General features: G+C 38.8%; 1 protein-coding gene across 1 annotated transcript; it reads right to left on the bottom strand.

Moving 5' to 3' along the window:
* Positions 1-1,005: 1,005 nt before the first annotated feature.
* On the bottom strand, positions 1,006-23,894 carry LOC104613381 (protein PHOX1-like). Its single transcript, XM_010281166.3, has 3 exons — positions 21,220-23,894; positions 20,866-21,122; positions 1,006-1,441 (listed from the first exon to the last, which is right to left on the bottom strand). The coding sequence occupies exons 1-2, from the start codon at positions 23,153-23,155 to the stop codon at positions 20,974-20,976; spliced, it is 2,085 nt and encodes a 694-aa protein (XP_010279468.1). The 5' UTR covers positions 23,156-23,894; the 3' UTR covers positions 1,006-1,441; positions 20,866-20,973.
* Positions 23,895-24,493: the final 599 nt, after the last annotated feature.

Here is a 24,493-nt window from a genome sequence, read left to right as displayed (position 1 = left end):
TGCTTATTGGGATAAGCACTTATCCCGAAAAGCAGCTAAAAAAGCTTGATTTGGTGTTTGGTAATACTTCAAAGAACTTTCCCTCAACTTTCTGCTTCTCTATTTATTTCTATCAAACCAAACTTACGTTTCTCTCTTCATTTCTATCAAACCAAACACATTATTCTCAAGATTTGAAGCCTATTTTGCTAAAGCGTGATAAGTGGGTTATGATCAACCACTTTGTGCAGAAATTAAAGCTTATATGAAGGTTAGGCAGATCTACAAGAAAGGCTATTACTCGTATACATACATAGATACATATACCTATCTATTTATTTATCTATTATATGCACGCACGAACACACACACACTACTAGGGATGTTCAGATTTGGTTTAAGTCAATTTGGTTCTGTTTATTTGGTTTTTGTTTTGGTAATTTTTAAAATACCACTTTTCCATTTTAGGTTAGGTTTGAGAAAAGATTTCAACCGAATTAACCAAAACAAATAAATATATTTATATTTTAATTATAACATTAATATTAATAATGGTATTAATATATATTTATATTTATATTAGTATATATAGTTTAATAGTAAATATTAATATAAACATAACATACATTTATATTTTAATAAACATAATTAACCAATTTAAAACCAAACTGAATCGTTTTCAATTCAATTCAGTTTTAAAGCCTAATGCAGTTCGATTCGGTTCGTTTCAGTTAGGTTCCATTTCTAAACCGAACTGAACCAACCGAATGAACATGGGATCCACTTTTGCAGATGGTGTTAACCGTTGGGAGAAGTGATTGTCCTTTGTTGTTTTTTTCCTCTGGATCTAGTAACACTATAACAGGTATTAAATTTCTGTGAACCATCATCATCCAAACGTAATCATAAGAACAAGCGCCTCCTACATGGCCTTTGCTCAATGCATTGTTGCAACGGGTCCCAGAAAAAAGATGAGAGGGGGGGGGGGATGATCACTAATTTATACTTTATAGTACCCAATCAAACTGTTGAACAAGCCATATATCAATGCAAGTATTGTTTTAAAAACAAATACAATCCAATCTTTTCTTTCTTCTGAATAGATAATAAAAACTGTCTGTCAAAAATGGAAACAAAGTACAAAAAGAAAAGAATCATAGACCATTAAATAGGTCAAGACCCATCAGATATTATAATAAATGAAAAAATACAAAGAAACCCCCAAAGACTCTGGAAGAACTAAAAACCAATCTTTACCTACTGTTTGAAACTCTGTATGAAACTAAGGTAGAAGCAGAAACCAGCAAAAGAAAATTCTTTATATGATCCTTATGGAATGTAAAATAATTCAAATAGCAATTCCTCAGCTCAACACAGAAAACTCTACTGCCAAACAGAAGACCCACGCTTCTTTATCTCCTTTGGTAAGTACAGAAATATGCAACCCACGTAGCACACAAATCTGCAGGCAGTAAACAAAGAAAAATATCTTACCAAGGAAATACTTCCCAAGATGAAGTTGACATTCTAGTTTAGATAACAAGGATAAAACTTCAAATGGAACAAAATCAAGAATAACTAATTGTTATCCTTTAGTCCCAAAATGGATGGGTGTGAAATGGTATAAATTAGAAATTTTTATGATCAGTAATATAGATTTTAACTGTTAGGAAGAACATCAAAGAAAGAAGCAAAATAATGCTGAGAGAGATTCTAAACAAGGATTAAGAAAATATGGAGCACCAAAGGACATGAAATACTGAATAGTAATCAAGAAATGTTCTGGCTTCTCAATGCAAGAGGTGAGAATGACTACTGGGAAATTTATTAGAGGCATCCAAAATCAACTTCATGCAAGGAAATCAAGAATATGATCAATGGCGTTGAAGCATTCACATTCCAAGTTAACAAATTTCCATAAATTAAAAAGAAAAGCAGATGAGAACTATGCACCTGTTCCAAGTGTACCTTTTCCAAAACTACAACCAAGTATCAAATAATGAATTCTTAACTTGCATTAAATGCTCGATTATCTATTGACTAATATAAAAAAATATGTTCTTAAAATACTTGCACAAAACCTAGAGAGAATGAATGTTACTGTGCTGACCTAAAAAGATGAAATAAAAAGAGAGGGAAGAAGAGAGAAGAGAAGGATAGGAAGCAAAGAGAGAAGAAGAGGGAGAACAGTCAAGAAACGTCAAACTAGACTCACCTCACTGTCAACCAGTATGTATTACTACTAATCATTAACAGCTGAAATTATAACAATGCCCCCGAACAAGTAAAACTGATATAGGATAGAAAATAAAACTAGAAAATGGCAAGTATACCCCTATTGACTAATTCTAACACTCCCCCTCAAGCTGGAGCATATATGTAATAAAGTTCCAGCTTGTTAGAAATATAATGCATCCTTGGATGACCCAAACTTTTGGTAAAAGATATTAGCTAGTTGGTCTTCTGACTTAACATAAGGAATAATAATATCTCCACTTGTCACTTCCTCTTTCACAAAATGACAATCAACTTCAATATGATTAGTTCTTTCATGAAACACTGGGTTGGAGGCAATTTGCATTGCAGCTTGATTGTCACAGAACAACTTAATGGGCTGACGAACTAAGATGCTTATTTCTTGAAGATGTTTAAGCCAAACCAACTCATAGGTAGCATGGGCCATTGCTCTGTATTCAGCATCAGCACTATTCCTAGCAACCACACTTTGCTTCTTGCTCTTCCAAATGACAAGATTCCCACACAAGAAGGTATAGTAACCTGTAGTAGACCTCCTATCCATTAGAAACCCTGCCCAATTTGCAACTAAAAACCCTTCAAGGGACAAATCTCCCCTTTTCTTATACAGCAACCCACGACTAGGAGAACCCTTTAGATACTTAAACACCCTCATAAGAACATGGTATTAGAACAGAGCAGAAACCTTGCTCTGATACCATTATGCTCTAATGTATTTTAAACACCCTTCTAGGGACAAATCTCCACACTAGAAACCCTACTCTGATACCACATAAGTGGTAATATACACACTTGTGGCGGAAAATTATTCTTGTTCTTTTCTCATGATGGATGTTTGATTTAGGACCAGAACACTGGGATGGTGAAAGGGAAGGGGCGTAGGTTGGGCCGTCTATTTGCATTGGAGTTCGAGAAGTCTCAAATAGTAGCATCATAAGCTTATTTCAGTTCTTCCACTAGTAGTTCCTTTCTGAGTCATAGAAATAATGTTTGGGACTTATGGCATAAACGTTTGGGTCATATACTGCTGAGAAATTAAAATTTTTGTTTGATTCAAGTCTTATTATGAACAGAGTTCCTTCCTTGTAGACCTTTGATACATCTTGTGTTTCTTGCTGTTTAAGTAAGAGTCGTACTTTACCTTTTCCTCACATGTCTGAGCAAGCTACCTCTCCCTTTGAGCTTATACATAGTGATGTCTAGACTACATCCGTCACTTCTTGACGAACGTACCAGGTACACGTGGATATACTTTCTCTACCACAAGTCAGAGGTGTTCCCAACATTTAAGTTGTTCTATGCTATGATACGGGTTTAGCTTTAATCACAAGTGCGTATTTTCCGTTCGGATTCAGGGGGAGAAAACACTAATGGAGACTTTTTATCCTATTTGAAGAATCATGGAAAACAAGTGCAACGAAGTTGTCCAGATACTCCTCAGTAGAATGGTGTGGCCGAGCGCAAGAATGGACATATCCTTAGTGTTGTGAGGACATTATTGCAAGAGTCCCATACCCCACCTTTTTGGGTAGAGGTAGCCAATACAATTGTGTTTTTTATCAACTATATTCCTTCCTCTATTCTTGGTAATGTCTCCCTTTCAAAAGTTGTTTGGTCATTCTCCAGACTTATCTATGTTTCATGTTTTTGGATGTGCGCGTTTTGTTCATCTTCCCTATCGTGTACGTTCTAAATTGTCTGCAGAGTCTGTCATGTGTGCCTTTATGGGTTACAGTCTTGACCACAAAGGATTTCTTTGTTATAATCTCTCTATTCATCGCATTCGTATATCACGTAATGCTGTTTTCCTTGAGCACATTTCCTTTTTTGTCAAAATTGCTAGACTATCTACGCCGCCTATTTCCGTTTTGCCAAACTTTTATTCATAGGATGCTCCACCTCCTTCTATTGAGAAGGATCTTCTTGTCTTCTCTCGCAAGCGGTTACGTGCTCCAGTCCCTGTGCCTGCAACTCTCCTTCCTCCCGGTTCAGATCATCATCTTACCACTGCTTCTGTAAGTGATACCTCTATTCCAGACATGGTTTCAAATGTCGCGAAATGTCGCTAATGTTGCCTGACATATGTCGATGTCGAGGCTCGCCGACATGAAAATGGATGGTAATATAAAAATTACATTATTTCGGTCGACATTTCCTATATTTCGGAAATGTCGACCAAATTGGTCCAAATAACCAAAAAAGAAAGTTTTTCCTATTATGTCGATAGGATGTTGATAATGTCGACAGGATGTCGACTAATGTACATTAATAATATAATATATTAGTATATTATATTATTATAATACAGTATATTAATATAAATTATTCCATTAATAACTTCTATTTAATATTTCAAATAAAATATTTATAAAAATAATTAACAAAATATAAAAACAAAAGAATAAATTAATTACTTTATAATATAAACCATAAAACATTTTTCAAGTAATAAAATATTAACTAGTTGGTATTTTTTAAAATATTTATTATAATCAGAAAATGTTTATTAAATTTTATAATAAATCATATTCTACATTAATATAAAAAATCAGAATAAATTTATTAAATTTTATACTAAATCATAATTTATTATTTATCATATTCTTAATACTACCAAAAGGAGAAGCAGTTCATTAAATTTATAATAAAACATAATGTCTTATAACTTTAATATTTAAAAAATCAGAATAAATGTATTTTTATTTACTAGTGTGAAATAAATATATTAAAATTTATAATAAATCAGAATTAAAAATAAGAAAAGAAAATATCAGATAACCTTGTAAAAACATCAAGATGCATAATAAATCAGAAAATCGTCATTTACTAATTTGTTATTGATCTTAGTTTCTTAGCTTTATATAATGGTTGGGAATAAGATAATAGTCTAGAAATATATTGTAATGCTTCTTTTATCATTTTACAAAATATCATTGCGTATTTCCACATATTTCATAATATTTCCACAATGTCTCTAATTTTTACAATATTTCCCCTTGACATTTCCAACATTTCCGACATATGTCCTATATTTTGGTAAGTGACATTTCCATTGACATCGACATTTTAAACCTTGATTCTAGATACTCATACTTCTGTTCCTCTTCGTCATTCTACTCATATCTAGACCTCCTGACTGCTATGGTTTTCCTTTAAACCATAGCTCTTTGTCTGATGTTCTATCTTCCATAGATATTCCTCGCTCCTACCAGGAAGCCAGTAATAGCCCTCATTGGAAGGAAGCCATGGATGCAGAGATTCATGCTTTACATGAGAATGACACTTGGGACCTTGTGCCTGCTCCTCTAGATGCATCTATTGTTGGGAGTCATTGGGTTTACAACATTAAGCTGAAATCTTATGGATCTCTTGATCGATATACAAGGCAAGTTTAGTTGCCCAAGGATATAGTCAGGAGTATAGTATCGACTACGAAGAAACCTTTGCTCCTGTTGCAAAGATCACCATAGTCCATGTTCTTTTAGCATTGTTTGCTGCTTAATCTTAGACCATATGCTAGCTTGATGTGAAGAATGCCTTTCTCCATGGTTAGTTGAAGTAAACGGTCTACATGAAGCCCCCTCCTAGATATTGCAGTGATACTTCTTTAGTATGTCACCTCAAAAAATCTCTATATGGTCTAAAACAAGCTCCACGGGCATGGTTTGAACACTTACGAGATGTAGTTGTTGTTGGATATAGCCAGAGTTACTTCTGATCACTCTCTTTGTTAGGCAACGGCCTCAAGGCGTTACCATTCTCCTGCTATATGTTGATGACATGTTGTTGATTGGGAATGATGTTGAGGGTATTCGTGAATTGAAATTGTAACTTCAGAATTCCTTTCACATGAAGGACTTGGGCCCTCTCACCTATTTCCTAGGATTGAAAGTTCATCGTAGTGATCGAGGGTATTTTGTTTGTCAGCAGAAATATGCCTCTAACCTTGTTAAACTTGCTGGTCTTAATGATGAGAAGCATGTTGATACACCTATGGAGCTAAATCATAAGCTATCTAAATCTGGAGGTCCATTACTTCTCGATGCTACGTTGTACCACCAGCTTGTGGGGTCCCTCATTTATCTCACTATGACTCGGCCTGACAATTCTCATGCTGTTTAGGTTGTTAGTCAATTTATTTCTGCTCCTTGTCAGCCTCATATCACTGTTGTTCATCGCATCATTTGATATGTTAGAAGCACAGCTTCTCAGGGACTATTCTTCTCCTCCTCGTCTCCTATTAAGTTGAGAGCATATGCAGATGCAAATTGGGTTGGTTGTCCTGACACTCATACGTCCACTTCTGGGTGGTGTGCCTTTATGGGTGATTCACTCATCTCTTGGAAGTGTAAGAAATAACAAACAGTCTCCAAGTCTTCCATTGAAGCAGAGTATAGGGCCATGTCTTTTGTTTGTAGTGAGATTGTTTGGTTACGATTTCTCTCTATGGATCTTGGCATTCAGCTTCCTACTCCTATTCCTTTTTTTTTATCAATAACAGTGGAATTTTATTAAGGATATAAAATCAGGATTACAAAGGGAGGGAGCCAAAAAGTCTTGACTCCAGCTACCCAAGAAACTTTCTGACCATGCAGTGATTACAAAACAGCCCAAAATAATCTCTGTTTACCCCTTGCCTAGGTAGACCGTCAGCCAATGCATTTGTACTTCTCTTTATCCATGCACATTGAATTTCCATGTCCTTGGTTAGCCACTTAAACTTCCTCTTTTCATTGTTGTATTTCCACATCATAGCACTGTCCTCTTTTAGCCATTTCACCACAGTTTCAGATTCACCTTCTATAAGCATCTTTTTAATATTCATTTCCTTTTGTATCCCTTCAATAACTCCTAAAATCTAAGCCCTCAATCAGTCTCCCACCCCAATCGGCCCAGAGTATTGAGTACATGGCTAACAAGTTCCCTGTTTCATCCGTTATCACACCACCAATTCCAAAAGGCCCTGGGTTACCTATGCTACTGCCATTAAAGTTCAGTTTGGTGAACCCAAGAGGTGGAGGAGTCTAGCAAGCTTTTAAACTCTTTCTACTTAAGCCTGAATCTGCAATCTCCTTCCAATTCCTTAACAGCTCATCAACTGAGAACACTTTGAACAATTCCAAAGTTCTCAACCATTGTACCATCCTAATGTGGGTGATCTCCATGATTTCTTCCACACTTCTCTCTTTATTTGAGAAAATCCTTGAATTCCTCTCCTCCCACACTGTCCAACAAATTGCAGCTCTACCACACCTCCACATGATCTTAACCCTTTTAGTTGGCCAATTAGGCATGGAGGTAAATAAGCTAGGAACATTCAAAGGGGGGATCCACCTGCATCCAAACAAAGAAGTAAACCATACCCAAATAGCTTTAACAACCTGACAAGATATTAGTCCTCTCTATACAGACAATACAAGTGCTATCAAGATTGCACCTAACCCTGTCTTCCATGAGAGAACCAAGCACATCGAGGTGGGCTGCCACTTTATCGGGTTATCCGAGATCATTTCACTGTTGGGTCTATATCGGTTCCTCATGTAGCCCCGGACATGCAGATTGCCGATATCTTCACCAAAGCTATGACTAGAGTTCGACATCTCTTTCTTATAGACAAACTGATGCTTATGTCTAGGCATCGGTTTGAGGGGGAGTGTGGAGACTCTATGACTTGATGTATCTTATTAGTATAGTCCCTAGTGTATATTACTTATGTATCTTATTCTTTTTTTTTCTCTTTCATCCCTATCTGGGCATTCTTGTAATTGAATATATCTTTTAATATATAAGAGATTCTTTGAGGTGGGGGTCAATTTATTCTTGACACCTCAAAAATTATTCTTGTTCTTTTCTCTATCCAGTCGAGAGTGTTGACAAGTTGGTCTTCTGACTTTAGGCAAGGAATAATAATATCTCCACTTGTCACTTCCTCTTTCACAAAATGACAATCAACTTCAATATGATAGTTCTTTCATGAAACATTGGGTTGGAGGCAATTTGCATTGCAGCTTGATTGTCACAGAACAACTTAATGGGTTGACGAACTAAGATGTTTATATCTTGAAGAAGATGCTTCAGCCAAACCAATTCACAGGTAGTATGGGCCATTGCTCTGTATTCAGCATCAGCACTATTCCTAGCAATTGCACTCTGCTTGTTGCACTTCAAAATGACAAGGTTCCCACACAAGAAGGTATAGTAACCTGTAGTAGACCTCCTATCCATTACAAACCCTGCCCAATTTGCATCTAAAAACCCTTCTAGGGACAAATCTCCCCTTTTCTTATACAGCAACCCACGACTAGGAGAATTAGATACTTAAACACCCTCATAAATTGACTGAGGATTCCAACACTAAAGGAGAAACTCGGCCTAGTGATAGTGAGATAGATCAGCTTGCTTACTAGTCTTCTATATCTTGAAGGGTCTTCTAATAGCTCCCTTTGACTATCACATCTTTACATTGAAATCCATAGGGGTTTCCATTGGCTTGGATCCCAATAACCTAATTTCATCTAACATGTCAAAAACATAATTCCGTTGAGACAGAGATTCCCCATTTCGATCTCCATTGCCTTCTGCAATCCAAATACCGCTGTTGTCAGTTCAGCTGTAATCGAATCCCCATCCACATGGACCTGAAAACATTCCGACCACTTTCCTCATTTCATTTCTGAACACCCCTCCTATACCAGATGGGCCTAGGTTACCAAAGCTGCTTCCATTGAAATTCATTTTTAACAGTCCCACTTTACGGGGGAGTCCATTCCCTTATAGTTTTCTTCTTAGAAGAGGGCAGTGCTGCAATAGTTCTCTATCTCCTTATCAGATCATTATATGTAAAATCAGAGAAGAGTTTCAAGGATTTAATCCAGAAAACCACTTTGGCTGTAATTCCATCTATCAATGCTTCTTTGCTCCTTTTTCTTCAAATATCCTCAAATTTCTTTCCTCCCACAGGGACCAGAGCACAGCTGCCCTTGTGCATCTCCACAATATCCTACCCCTCTTTCTTGGCCATCTGAAAGTAGAAGCATCAAACTTGTCCAAACTTTCTAGGGTATTCGACCTGCATCCAAAAAGAGAGAAAACCACTCCCAAACACAGTTAGCATAAAGACAAGAAATCAGCATATGATAGGCAGCCTCACCATTTGACTCACACAGATAGCACCAGTTCGGGGACAGACATCCCAGGTCTCTTTCTCTGTAACACATTGCATGTGTTAATTGCACTATGAAAGACTTCCCAACAGAATGCACTCACTTTAGGAGGGATAGGACAACACCACACTTCTTTAACTGGAAAGGAATAGTGAACAGAATCAGAGGATACCAGAACTTTAAAGAAGGAAGCACAGCAGAAAACACTGGACGGGTGAGAGGACCAGATTCTACAATCTTGTTTGCTCTCATCTAGAAAGACCCCATCAAGCAATTGCACAAGGTTTGATACCAAATCCAACTGAGAATCCTTAACATTTCCGCAAAAAGCCAAGTTCCACCCATACCCAAATAGAGAAGGGGAGGGGATTCAGAAATCTGAGAACTTGGAACACTAGGGAAGCTCCACAAACTTACCACCAAGTTATCACCACACCATAGGCCACCACTATCACCACACATTTGGGATTAACCATAGCACCGTTCACAATATCACAAACTACCCCTCTTCGAACTACTGAGTAGAGGGAGCTTAGAAAACAACCACCAACTCACAAACTACTTCAACACAAGGCATTAAGCCTTTTTTTCCTAAGGGGCGATCAGTCCTTTTATGTTCCTTTTCCTTCTTACACTGAATAGAGTGTTCTCTGTTCCTTTTTGATAAGTAAATAACAAGAATTTTATTAAAAGAAAAGAAGTTACAAAAAGGAGACCGAATCTGCTCCTCACACCTGGCGCCTCACACGCACATCCTATCATGCATTGGGAACATCTCCTGTACTTATTGGTTATTATTCATGGGAGGTGTTCCCAATGCATGGTGGATGTGCCTGTGAGGCGCCCATTTGTGAGGAGCAGATCCCGTCACTACAAAAAGAGGGTGATAAGACAGAACCCGAGAATAAAGAAAACCAAACAAAACAAAAGATCCATCTAACAAACTAGATAACAGGCTCTGCATTACATATTTGATATCCCAGGACTTCTCCTAACCCACTCCCAAAATCCTCGTTTAATTGACTGAATTCAGGGTGAATCAACACCCATTCAACCACTGATCTGCCTACACACTCAACCATCTTCTCCATGTTACAAACCTTGTCTTTGAAAATCCTCCTGATTCTTTCCTTCCATATGTTCCACACTACCACCATACCCCCTGACAAACCCACTACATCCACCTCAGCCCATTCTCCTCTACCTGACCCCCATATCTCATTTTTTAACCCTAAATCAAAAGATTCCAATTTTGTTTCTTGCAACAAAACAGCATCTGGATTGTGTTTTCTCAGAAGATTCTTGACCACCTCTCTCTTCTTCCCATCTCTTAGACCCCTTACATTCCAAGATAGAAGCTTCATTTCCACAGTTCCCCTCTCCCCCTCTCCCCCTCTCTCTACCCTTCTAATCCTCTTCCGTCAGCCCTGCATGTCTCCCCTCCCCCTCTTCCCCTCATTCTTCAGCAGTTCCCCCGTTATCTCTTCCTTCTTGTTTCTCCCTTCTAGACCTCTCGTACTGACCCAAGGCTTTACCTACATCTATCTGTCTTTCTGCTAGCTCTTCGATACCGACTGATGTTTCCTTCCTCTCTACCACCTTCTCTTTTTCTTCCAGATCGTTTTCTGCCTCGTCCCTCAGGTCCTCTACTCCATCTCCCTCCTTCCCTTGCTTCCTTTCCCCAAGCTTCTATGTTTTTTTCTTCCTATTATAGACTCTACTTGTTTCCTCCACCCCCCCTTTTTCTTTTTGTACCAGACTTCCTGCTCCCTGACACGGATACAGTGTTCCCTACCCCATCGGAAACAGCCCCAGTATTACTCCAAAACAGAGGTGGGGCAGAGACCAAAGATGCTCCAGGGGAGAAGAACGACGAGGGAAAGAACTGGGGGATAGGCCTTCCTCGTTGAGCCCACTCACCTCCTTCCGACTAAAAACATCTCCAAATCTGCCTGGAACTGCCTCGATCTCTACCAAAGGCGGAGCTTTGTCGTTCGAAGTTACGGCCGCCTCCACTCTTTGCCTGTCTTCTGTCTCCACCCCAACTTCTTCCTCCCTTACTCCAGAAACAGTTGTAACCTTTGTTACGATTGTCTCTGGAGCGTGATTGTCATTCACTAGAGACTTCTTTCTTCCTGGTGCTGCTGAGATCTCTCCCTCTTCACTCTCGTCTGTGTCTGTCTGAAGGAGATTCAGTTTCTTTCCCTCCCTCCCAACCCCAATCTTCTCATCCCCTTAGTATCTCATAACGACCCAGATCCAACCTTCACTGTTGGACAGTTTCCACTTCCTGCTTTAAGAGTCTGTTGAAGCCTGTTCTCCCTTCCTCGAAGACAAAAGGGAAGTTCCCGTAAGACCCCTAAAATTCTGGCTTTTTTTGCTCCCTCCTCTTCTTTTACACTCCACCAAAAATGTGCTAAAGCGGTTGTCCTTTCTCCTTCTTAATTGACAACCATCTGTAACTGGTCCCTCTCTCCCCTTCTTCCCTAGCCCCACTCGAGATTCCCATTCAAGAATCGGGTCCACCTCAATCTCGTCCACTTGTCCCCCTCTTCGTCCTTTCTGACCACCCCTTCGCCCATGTGTGTCTTCCCATATGAGCTTGAATCTGACTCAGCATCAACCTCCTCCCCCACTCAGGGGCGGAGACAGGAATTTTTTATAAGGGGGGCCAAACTTATGGATGGGCCATGGGGGGGCCAACCATTGGGTGGAAAGTGGGGGGAGGGAAGAAACTAGCATGAAAAAATGTACTATGTGTTTTCTGGACCATAGGGGGGGCATGGCTCCCCTGGGTCCCCCCTTGGCTCCGCCCCTGCCCCCACTCGTCTTTTCGTCTCCCTCTCAGTGTCTCCCTCCTCCCTCGCCCGATTCTTTGGTTCCCTTCCTGTCTCCTACCTTTCCCCTGTTTTCACCTCTGCGCTCCCCTGAGCTTCCGAGTACCCTATCTCTCCCTCCGGCCTCCCCTTCTCTCTGTACTTCTGGTGTGTTCTCTCCTCTTTACGAAAAGACTCATCAACCCCTTCTACCAACAGTCTCAGCTCATACTCCTCCCCTGCAAATTCCAGAGTCAGCTTCCTAGGAAGCTCTGTTGGATTCTTGACCTCAACCAGAATCCGCTATGTCCATCTTTTCCCACGTTCTATTGCAGTCGTGAACTTAAGGAATCTGCTGCATGCTGCACCCACTTCTTCAAAGTAAGTATGCTCCATGCATGGAGGGGTATCCCTGCAACTCCAATCCAATTCGTGTAACTCGCTCTTCCTTTCTTTAGCTCTCCAACTGCCGGGAACCACCAGCCCAACCTGAGGTCTATGGCCCTCTCCTTTTCCTGCTCCCTTTTCAAAACCTCTTCTGTGGCTTCCTTGGACTGAAACATGAATAACCACAGTTCTCTATTCCTAGGGCACAAAAGAGAAAGGTGTGAACAGCGATAGTCAACCTTTACAGATCTAATACCATGTGCTGACCTAAAAAGATGAAAGAAAGAAAAAGAGCGGGAGAAAGAGAGAAGAGAAGAGAAGCATAAGAAGCAAAGAGAGAAGAAGAAAAGGGAGAGCAGTCAAGAGAAGTCAAACTAGACTCCCCTTAATGTTGACCCAGTATGTATTACTATTCATTAACAGCTGAAATTACAGCAATGAACCCGAACAAGTAAAACTGATATAGGAGAGAAAATAAAAGTAAAAAATGACAAGTATACCCCTATCGACTAATTCTAACAATAACAATGCAGTCCAATCTCATCATGTTATTTCTAAATAATATTCTTTTATCTTTTACAACCAAAAAATCCTAAATAGTCCACCTTGCAATGAGACTAAGATTACCCAATACAACAAGAACTGCTTATATTATTTAAAAAAGAAAAGTTACAGCTATATAGGTAAATTACTAGTTTGTTTTTATAGGTTGGATAGAAGTATTGACTTCAAGGGTGCAAGGTGCAACTTATTTACAACGAACAAAGTAATGGATATTCTTTGGCAATATGTGTCCTATATAATGTTTTTGTTGTATATTTTCTGTTTCATCTATCCTATGTCAGGTGTTGGATCATCTCAACTACAGAGGACTACAGAAACCAAATGGAAGTTCATGTCGGGGTGTCTAGATATTTTATCTATTAACTTCCATTAATTTCTTAGTGTTATGCAAACTAATTGATAGATTGATATCAACAGAGGACATAATATAAGTACTCAAAAGGGATAAGGAAAATTTTAACCAAATCTTTTACTGAAGCCTACTGCCTGTCATATTGAAGTCAATGAGGTAAATTTCAAATCACTGACCAGACCAGGCAGGTTACAACTTACAATCATCTTATGCAACTTGATCAAGATGGATTCAAAGGCATCAAGATACACACACAGATATATATATATATATATATATATATATATATATAATACAACACAAACAAAAAAAGTACTGAAGTGCATACAAGAGAAAGTGAAAACAAAAATATGCTAATATCAATTAGTAAAAGAAAACTACCAAATTTACTTAAAAAAAATAGAACACACATACTGTTAGGAAAGTGAGCTTTATCTGTTCTTTGTTTTTCCCTATCATTTTTCCGTCTCCCAGCAGCAGTTTTCATCTTGATTTGTTTTGTTTCATGTTTATATCACCAGGTTTCCCTCCAACCTGTTCTTATTCTTTGAAACAGTTTTCCTCCTTACAATTACAAAATACAACTAGTAGCAGAATGCAGGGGCCAAAATCTTAGTATTTACTTCCAAACAAAACACTCATAACTGTATCCTATTTTGCTGCATATGTGCTGCTCCGGAGATGCTGATTCATCTATAATGTTCATGACTCTAGATAACAAAAGGAGACTTTTGTGTAGGCTTCTTCCAATTTTATTTGTCATTGTTTCTTGCTTTTTTATATTTCTCGTAATGAATCTTAAAAATAGTAAAATGAATGACAGAAAAATATCAACAGAATGGAAAGCAAAATGCTGAAGGGAAAAAAATGAGAACTGAAGAACTCTAAAATATAATCTGGTAGATCAGAAAAAAAGGTTAGGAATGATGGAACGTAGACAACTGGGAGGATCAATGTTATCTGAATGCTTACTGCATATCATACTCAAGTTAACAGGGCAACCAGGATAAACAGGTTACCACATGCAAGCTGCAAATAAGATGGGCATAGATGCTGGTTTATGGCCACGCTCATTATTGGAGTTTAACTCAAAAAGGAGAACAAGCCAACTGTACCATGCAAAAGTGGAGTGGACAAATATTGAATGGAAAATTGAAGTTGTAAATTTTACTTTAAATATCACATGAATATTAATACTGAAACAGAAAAGCAAATTTTCACTTTCTAAAACACAAACTGAAAACACTTGTCTTCTAGCTCATGTAATAAAAAACAAAATAAGGCAAAGGCTACCGAGAGGTCAAACAAAAGAACATGTAAGAATAACAAGATTAAATATTTAAAAGCTAAAACACTCAGCACTGATGAAAAGGTGAAACATAGCTGTTATTTTCTTGTATTACTGTCATCCAGCGGTTGCTTTCCTAGGTCTATCTCAATAATTTAAAACAAGACACAATTAATTTTTGGTCACATATTGCCTATCCCCTTCTTGAAAACAAATGTTGTTCCACTTATTTTCATTGAGCACCCAACTTTTGACATTTGTATCCTTTATAAAGTTATTATTTATGGCCACCAGTTATTAATTATAGTTGCCAGGTAACTCATTTCTTACATGAATATAAATTACTCATTAAACCTGCTTAGGATCTCCTTTTCTGTTTAGGCTGTCTAAATAGTATTTCCATTTACCTTTCCAACCATTAGTATCCCATTTTGGAAATTATCAATTGGGAGAGCAGCCAAGATGGGACTGATAATTTGGACGATACTGTAGACATGGGCGATGGTAGTTGATTTAGTTACAAGGCTTGTTACAAAGTTCCTATTGGTAAAATTGGGTCTTGACTTGGGATGCAGACTGCAGAGGGATCAGGAATTTCAAAATTTAAAAATGGAGATGATTCAATGAAAGAGAGAGATGTTAGTATTGGTAAATGTTTAAAGGGTGCATAAAACTATCCATTGGTTCATCATCATCATCCAAGCCTTATCCCAACTATATGGGGCCAGCTACATGAATCCTCTGTCTCGTCATTCTAGGATATAATGCAAAGCTTTCTGAATTTGGACTAACCAAAAATGGTCCTGAAGGAGATAAGACTCATGTTTCTACTTGAGTGATGGGAATATGGCTATGCATCCCTAGAGTATGTGATGACGGGGCATCTAACATCTAAGAGCAATGTATACATTTTTGGGGTGGTTTTACTAGAAATGTTGACTGGTCAAAGATCCATGGATAAGAACCAACCAAATGAGGAGAATAACTTGGTGGAATGGGCACAACCTCATCTTGGTAAGAAGAAAAGGTTTTACAATGCAGACAAAGCTGCATAGCTGGCCCATCATTGTCTTAGCCGGGACCCAAAAGCCAGACCTTTGATGAGTGAAGTTGTAGAAGCCCCAAGGCCTCTACAAAACCTGAGGGACATGGCTAGCTCCTCCTGCTACTACTAGACAATGCTAGCAGAGAGAACTGAGTCCAACCTAACTACAAATTGCCTTAGGACACTGGGGTCCCTATTGAGGAATGGGCAACCAACAAGGAGCCTCTTGTCTCTCGATACCAAATGGTTTGCATGCTTCTCCATACCACCACCACCACCACCAACCTAACCAATCACCTTAACCCAATGGTAAACAGGCATAATGTTCAGTTTCTATCATCAAGGTGGACTTGATCAAAGTGCTTAGAAAGTTTTATATCAGGGGAATAATTAATTCTGGAATGAATTCCACTTTTATTACCTTGGTACCAAAAAAGTCTAATGTTAGCCATCCAAAGGATTTCAAACCCATTAGCTTGGTTACTAGCATTTATAAAATAATTGTTTAAGTGTTGTCTCTAAGGATAAAGAAAGTACTTCCTTCAATTATATCTCAATACCAAGGGGCTTTTATTCAAGACAGGCAAATTGTGGATCAAATTCTTATCGTGAATGAATATATAGAGGCTCAAAAGAGATCTAGGAAAATGGGAGTGGCAATTAAGTTGGACTTGGAGAAAACTTATGATCTTGTGGATTGGAAATTATTAATTAACATTATGAGAAATTGTGGTTTGGGAGAATTGTGGTCTAAATGGATCAAGGGTTGCTTACAAATTAGCCATTTTTCAATGGTTGTAAATGAGATGGTGATAGATTTCTCTGAAGTCATTAGAAGTCTTAGACAAGGTGACCCCCTTTCCCCTTTCCTCTTCACTTAAGTGGTAGAAGTTCTGAGCAGTTTGATATCCAGGGCTAGTTACTTGCAATTATATAAAGGATGGATGGTGGGGAGGGATATAGTGATGGTCGCCCATCTTCAATTTGTGGATGACATTGATTTTTTGTGATGGAGAGAATAGAGATGGATTTGAAATTTGGAATTGGTGGTGAGTCTCTTCAAAAGAATGTCTAATCTAAAAGTTAATTGTGGAGCAAGAGTGTGGTAGTTAATATAAACGTTGAAGTAGCAAAATTAAGCTCTATGATTGAGAGTTTGAGGCATGAGAGAGGGGAATGGCCCTCAAAATATTTAGGGTTACCTCTAGGTGGTAACCCGAGATCTACTAGTTTGTGGAGCCTGGTGGTGCAAGAATAGAGAAAAGATTGGTTGGGTGGAAAAGGAACTCTATCTCTTTGGGTGGGAGAATCACTTTGATAAAATCCACATTGGCTAACCTCCCTATTTATTTCATGTTTGTCTTCAGGATGCCTCAAGCAGTTGCAAGAAGAGTGGAGAACTTGATGAGGGATTTCCTTTGGGAACTGGGAGATAAGAAAAAGGATCATTTAGCAAGGTGAGAGAAACAATGGTCAAAAGGAAGGAGAAGGGTAGGTTGGGTTTGAGAAACGTCAACTTGAAAAACTTGGCTTTCTTAGGTAAGTGGTTGTGGCATTAAGTGATTTCAAGTATCCTAGGTCATTTAGGCTGTAAAGGAATGCATTTTGAATAGGGCAATCCATTGGTTGAGAACTCTGGACTCCTTTCACACCTTTTCTTTTGATGATATTTGAAGGAACTGGATAGTTTGGCTAACAGTCATACCAGGAAGGACAGGATACCGGCAGTATGGGTGCCTCCTGAAAAGGTTGGGTAAAACTGAATTTTGACGGTAGTAACCAAGGCAATCCAGGTCCTTCGGGGATAGGAGGGGTGCTAAGAGATAAGGACAACAACATTTTTTCTTTGTCCTCAGGCCCTGTGGGAATAGAAGACTCTAACAGAGCTGAGTTATTAGCGCTGTACAAGGTATTCAGATTGCAGACCAACTAGGAGCTCAGAATATGGTAATTGAAGGAGACTCCAGAGTTGTTGTGGGATGGTTGACAAATCCAGGCTCAGTTATATAGTGCTACAGGGACCTTTTGAGGAAAGTTAATTGGTTTTCAAGGAACATGAATATTACCTCACATTGGGTTGGCAGAACAGTAAATACCTTAGCAGATTGGTTAGGAGAGGTAACAGCTCATGCCTCTCCATGGGTAGCCTGTAATGATTTAACCTCTTGATCTTTTCATTAATCAAAAAAAAAAAAAATTAAGTGATTTCAAGTATTCATGGCCTTTCAAGGAATGGATGTGATGCTATTATTTTGTGCAGAGCTAATCTAATTGCAATGTGGAAAGAAGTGCATGGTATTCTCCCTAATTTCTTGAGCATGTCAGGTATGATTTGACTTCTAGTAATAAAATTAGATATTAGGAAGATGTTGGGTTGGGGAGCTTCCCCTGGGTTGAACTGGATCTTAAGGCTAGTGAGGAACCTTAGAGAGTCTAAGATGTCTTCAGTATCCTGCCTGTTAAATATTTTGGATAACTTAGACTTTGATGAATTTGTGAATGATAGTCGGGTATAGTCCCTTAGTCCTTCTAATGGTGTTTAATTACTTGTAAATCCTTTTTTTCTTCTCTCGTGGCCACTACTTCTTCTGCCCGTCCTTCCAGAGGAGCACTGAGAAAAGAGGCAGAATTTTATGGAGATGCACAAGGGCAGCGATAATTTGGACAATTTGGGAGCAGAGGACCTCAAGAATTTTTTTAGGAAAAAGAGAAGAATAAACAGGCAATTATTAAGATTGTTACAGTAAGGGTAGCGCACTAGGTGAAGACTTTGAATTTTTTTTTTTTCAAATTTTACAGTGGAAGAATTCTTCAGAAGTTTGGGGTCAAAGCTAACTCCTCTAGGAAGCAAAAAATCCTTGAGGTTTGGTCACCTCCAAATGGAGGATGGATGAAATTAAACTTTTTTTTTTAATGGAAGTAGTTTGGGCAACCCAGGACCTTATGGAACTGAAGGAGTGATCCAGGATAAGGGTGGAAACATATGTGGACTGTGAATGATAGTCGGGTATAGTCCCTTAGTCCTTCTAATGGTGTTTAATTACTTGTAAATCCTTTTTTTCTTCTCTCGTGGCCACTACTTCTTCTGCCCGTCCTTCCAGAGGAGCACTGAGAAAAGAGGCAGAATTTTATGGAGATGCACAAGGGCAGCGATAATTTGGACAATTTGGGAGCAGAGGACCTCAAGAATTTTTTTAGGAAAAAGAGAAGAATAAACAGGCAATTATTAAGATTGTTACAGTAAGGGTAGCACACTAGGTGAAGACTTTGAATTTTTTTTTTTCAAATTTTACAGTGGAAGAATTCTTCAGAAGTTTGGGGTCAAAGCTAACTCCTCTAGGAAGCAAAAAATCCTTGAGGTTTGGCCACCTCCAAATGGAGGATGGATGAAATTAAACTTTTTTTTTTAATGGAAGTAGTTTGGGCAACCCAGGACCTTATGGAACTGAAGGAGTGATCCAGGATAAGGGTGGAAACATATGTGGACTGTTTTCAGGACCAATTGGACAGGGTGATTCAGTTAAGGCAGAATTAGTGACTTCTGTTTTTCGGGTACAAAAAGCAAAGGAGATGGGAACTGCAAGGTTGATTGTGGAAGGGGATCCAAAGATAGTAATCGGGTGGTTGAAGAAAGGAGTGGGTGATTTGGCAACATAGAAATGATCTCAAGCAGTTCAAAATGTTGTCAAAATTTATGAACATCCAAGTAAGATGGGTAAGAAGATCCACTAATGGTTTAGCGGATAGATTAGATAAGTAAGGAGTACTGTTGAGGATTTTTCTGTTATTTGTTTGTATTTTGTTTAGTTAGCATGTTGGGACCACAGTCCATTAGTTAGAGGTCCCTAAACAGTAGTTAGTTTTATTTTTTAAATTGTTAACAGTAGTCGCCCTATCAAGGGTAAAGCTAATGGGAGAGGGCGACCAGAATTGTTGACTTCTCTTCCTTTTCTCTCATCTTTCTCTTTCTTCTCTCTCAAACTCTTTTCTTCTTCCCTTTTCTCTGCAATTTTATTTTTTCTGCCATTTTCTACTAGTACATAGAAATCATTTGTATTGGGCTCAATTGTAATAGGATGGTGGGATTCTTTTGATGTAAAGGAAATGTACATTTAACAACCTCTTGTTGTAACCCTTTTTCTTTTGAAGGATCACTGATAAATAATAGGCTGTTTGCAGACATGTAGATCAGGGTAATCGAAGAGGTAATGTTATATATTGTATTAGATTCAAAAGTATAAGGTCCTGTAGAATGAGTCTGTACAAGCGCGACCAGAACTAGACCTCGCCAAAAAAGTCCACCCTCCAAAAAGAACCAGAACTATAAACATTTCTACAAACATCGGAAAGAGATAACCAGCTCCTAAGCTCTTCTGTTATGAAGTTAATAACCCCAACCTCAGTTTTAGCCTTTTGCTCAAAAACCCTACTGTTTCTTTCCAACCAGATAACCCATAACACTGTAGATGGAATGACAGACCACACTTGTTTCCCTTCTTCTTTAGATATGCTGGGGACACTCCATCCAGCTAGCACCAGAACAGAATGACTCTGGCCAGCACCAACTCAGATTAATGGCCCTAAGAAAATGCTGCCTAACTCCTGTCAAGTACTTGAAGTTAATAAAGAGATGACTTGAATATTCAACTTGCAGGTTGCACAAAGGGCAAAGCAAGTCCGGTAATGAGTGAGAATTTTGTATTTGGAAAGTTGGGTTTCTTGTATTGGGGTATGGATAGGTATATAAGTTGGATTACAATTTATTGGTTTTGTAGGGTGGGGTAACGAGTGAGAATTTTTCTTCTCGACAATTTCTAATCACCAATCCTTGTATTCTCTTTTTTTTTATTTTTTTTTTGCTTTTAATGAATTTTTCACTTACTATGAAAATAAAAACATGGGTCTGTGCTACACCATGGATGATAGCGTTTTAGACTAGCTGCCCTAAAATCACTAGTGGTGATAGCTAAGATATAGTCTATTTAAGAAGAAAATATGGGCAAAATGAATTTTACCTAAATCCACCAGTGCAGCTTCTGAGCAATGGAGAATGAATCTGTATTTTCCAGTGTTTTGCAGAATTCATTTTAGATCCTAACCTTGATAAGTCAAGGGTGTACACCTCATGAATTCTCCAAGACATGATGAAGCTTTGGAACCTTCCGTCGAAATAATGGTTCTAATCGGAAAGATGGAATGTTACTCTGCCATCTTTTAGCATCATACATCTCATTCCATGCTTGTACTATCTCATCAATTTTGAAGCCTAAACCTGTAATTAGAAAACAAAATGTCAAAAAATAGACTAACTTCTTAAATAAATGTCAAGGTATGGGACATTTGTCTTCCAGCAGGTATTCTTGCTTTACCTTGTGATGCAGTTTGATTAGAACAATGGTTCTTTATCATAACAGCAATATCAGTTGAAGAAGCTCCTGCAAGTTCAAATTTTTCAACTGCAACCTCCAAACACTCTTCCCAACCAGGCAGCCCTAGTTTGAATTCTACAAGAGATCGCTCATACAGCATGGTGCCCCACAGAAGATGTATCTGAGATCTCATGTTTGCAGACTGCTCTGCAGCTTCTTCTGCTGATATGTCTTTAAACAGCCCATCCAACCCTTCTTTCTGCAGTTTCTCTTTAAGCTTATTTGTTTTTGAATATTCAGTCAGACGCTTTACCTCTGTCTGCTCCCACATCTGGATTCCCTTCTCCATGTTCTCCTCAGAATTGTTGTAAAGCTCTATAACCTCCGAAGAAGGCCATGCATTCAAATCAACTTTATTCCCAATTGCATAGTACCAAGAAAGTTTTGCTTGCTCAAACTGCTGCTGAGCAAGTCCAAGAAAACCCTCGTAGAAGTCTGGTTTGATCTTTAGAGATTCTTCATATCTCTTTCCCGCTTTCAAATACTCCTTTTGCGCCCAGTCATATGCATCTTTTACCTGGGCAAGCACAGATTCTATTGAAGCATCTTCAGTGAAGAACACCCTCTTCCTTGCTCTAGACATGTGAACATTTCCCCAATTAAACAAGGCTAGAGCAGACATCTCCTGGAACTTCTCTGCTGCAATGTTGAAGACATCTTGTGCTTCTTCGCTTGTAAGAGTGTCTTCCAAAGCTTCTGAATAGAGCTTCATCCCAAGCTCATGAAGATCCAAGTATTCATCTGAAGTGAACCCAACATGGTTCTTAAACAACAGAGCAAATTGGAATATCCAGTCATCAATATAAGAGGATCCTTCTCTGATTTCCCCACTTTGTCCTGCATTTCCATTCTCTATGATGCTTTGTTCGTTTTTCTCAATCTCATGAACAACAGGAACATACTTTACACCATCAAGTAATGGCTCCATCTCAAGATTAACTTCTACAATGTACAGCCTGAGAGACCCCTGTGGTTCAGCTGATGTTTCTGCCCACCTAAGCTCTTCTGTAGTGGTGATTGTAACCAAATCACCTTCTTGATCTTTGTATTTTATAAGGACAGCATTTAAGCTCGGAAATCGATTTTGGATTACCTCTCTCACCTGCAGAATGGTGCAGTTAACAGGTACATTTGCCCATCTTATGTCCTCTCCAAAAACCAATTTGACAGTCCTTTTAGCTTCTTTTTCTTCCTTTTCAGGATTACTAACCTTCTCCTCCACAACCACCTTATCTTCTGCTTTCTTCTCTTCAATCTTGCTGCTCTTCTTTTTCCTTTTCTCTTTTATTAGTCTGGATGGAGGTGAACCACTAGGAGGGTCAGTGCATTCAGGAGACAAGGTAATATCTGTATCTTCCACCTTGACACCTTTTATCTCAAGCATACTTTTCACTCTTTCATAAGTTTCCAATGCTGCAAGGTTATTTGGCTCTGTGTTCAGAACAGTCCTAACATCTCTGAAGGCCAAGTCCAGCCTATTCAGAGACTCATAACATTTTGCTCTTCTCAAGAGAGCTTTACTGTACTTGGGGGACACTTCAAGAGCCAAATTGCACTCATTGATCGCCCTAGGGTACTCTCCAAGACCCATCTGCATATAGCAAGCAGCCATGTTACTCCGAAGATAGGCAACGTCTATATGGTTTCTAGGAAGCAACTTGAGGGCCTTCTCATACTTGAGCATGGCTCCTTCAGGATCCCTCTTCTGAAACAACTTATTCCCCTCATCCTTCAATTCCTGAGACATTGCAATGAAGACATCTGTATCTTTGTCAAAGGTTTTGGGGTTCGGTTCCCCTGATTTGTCATGCTTTACATTTGCACCCCCAGATTTCCCTCCTACCTGATTCTTTTTCTTCCCAACGGGCTTCCCCATTGCAAACACAGAAACAACAAAAACAATATAAAGCCCACAACCCTAGTTTCACTTCCAAACCAAACCCTTGCACAACTGTATCGATCCAACACAATCAACCAAAGGAGATCGGCCTCTCTTTTTCTTAGGCCTAACTTCTTTGCAAAACAATCAATCCGAAACCAGAAAACCCAAATTCCTTTTTGCTCCAAAAGAAAACCTTCAACACCCTGAATTTCACCTTTAAAGTCCAATATCTACAATAACAAAAAACGCAAAAAAAAATCCAAAAACCCGGATTCAAATAAAAAATCCCCACTTTTCAATCCTCTCCGGATCAGAATCCCTACCCACAAATCCAGAGAGAACCGAATCCAAATTCAACAGTTAACAAACATTCAAAAAAAAAAAAAATCCTACTTTTCTTCACAAAAAAAAAATCACTATATCGGATCAGGAAACTTATCAGGGTGATGAATTGTCCTCAACGAGCTTCCAACCAGAGCAACTCCAGATTCGGACGAGATTCTACACAGACCCTCAATCGAGTCTTGGGTTGCTACAGAAATGGAATGAAGACCTACCATTCTTGTTCTGCTTGTAGCCGCGCCCTTTTTGTGTGTTTAATTGCCTGTAGTAAAATTCCTTGTGGGTCCCTCCATTTCCGTGAAACGAAATCGGCAATCCAAGCTTCTTGGCTTGGGACCTTATTATTTAGGGAGAATGGCATCGACGCCATCAGCCCATGACCTTTCTCCCCTCCCTCTCCTCTCTCACAGACGCGACGCTGAGAACTGAAGAGAGAGGAGAGGGAAGATTCCAATCTGACGATAGAGTGCCACCACATCACACGCTCTGTAGTCACTTGTCAGAAGAATCCGTTGGATTACCTTGCCCTCCCACCCTAGGATTAGAATCAATAAGGTGTGGGGTTGGGGCTGTGGAAGTCAATGGTTGTTGGGATTTTGACTTCTTTTTCAAATTCTAGGGAGCCTGGAGTATCGAATATTCCTCAACATCCATACATACTAGACAAGACTATGGGAAAGTGGGAAGGAGTGAAGGACATGATTTCTGTGGGTCCCACAAACCATCTGTAGTCGGGCAGTTCCAGATCATGCAAGCACGAGGACAACTAGATTGGACCTTTTATGTGGGGCCTCACGTAGTTATGACTTATGATGGGTGGACAGGTCAAACCCTAAAATTTGTAAGCGAGGGATATCCGCATCACGAGATGCATGCTGTATATTTAAGAACCATACCATGCAATTATGTAATTTATATTTTATTTTAGGATCATTTATCAAGATAAACTTACAGTTTTACGTCATTTATTAACACCTATCCTATAATTTT

The sequence above is a fragment of the Nelumbo nucifera genome, chromosome 4, assembly GCF_055504915.1.
Source record: "Nelumbo nucifera cultivar China Antique chromosome 4, China Antique-T2T, whole genome shotgun sequence".
In the NCBI taxonomy this organism is placed as follows: Eukaryota; Viridiplantae; Streptophyta; class Magnoliopsida; order Proteales; family Nelumbonaceae; genus Nelumbo; species Nelumbo nucifera.
This window is presented reverse-complemented; position numbering and strand designations above follow the sequence as displayed.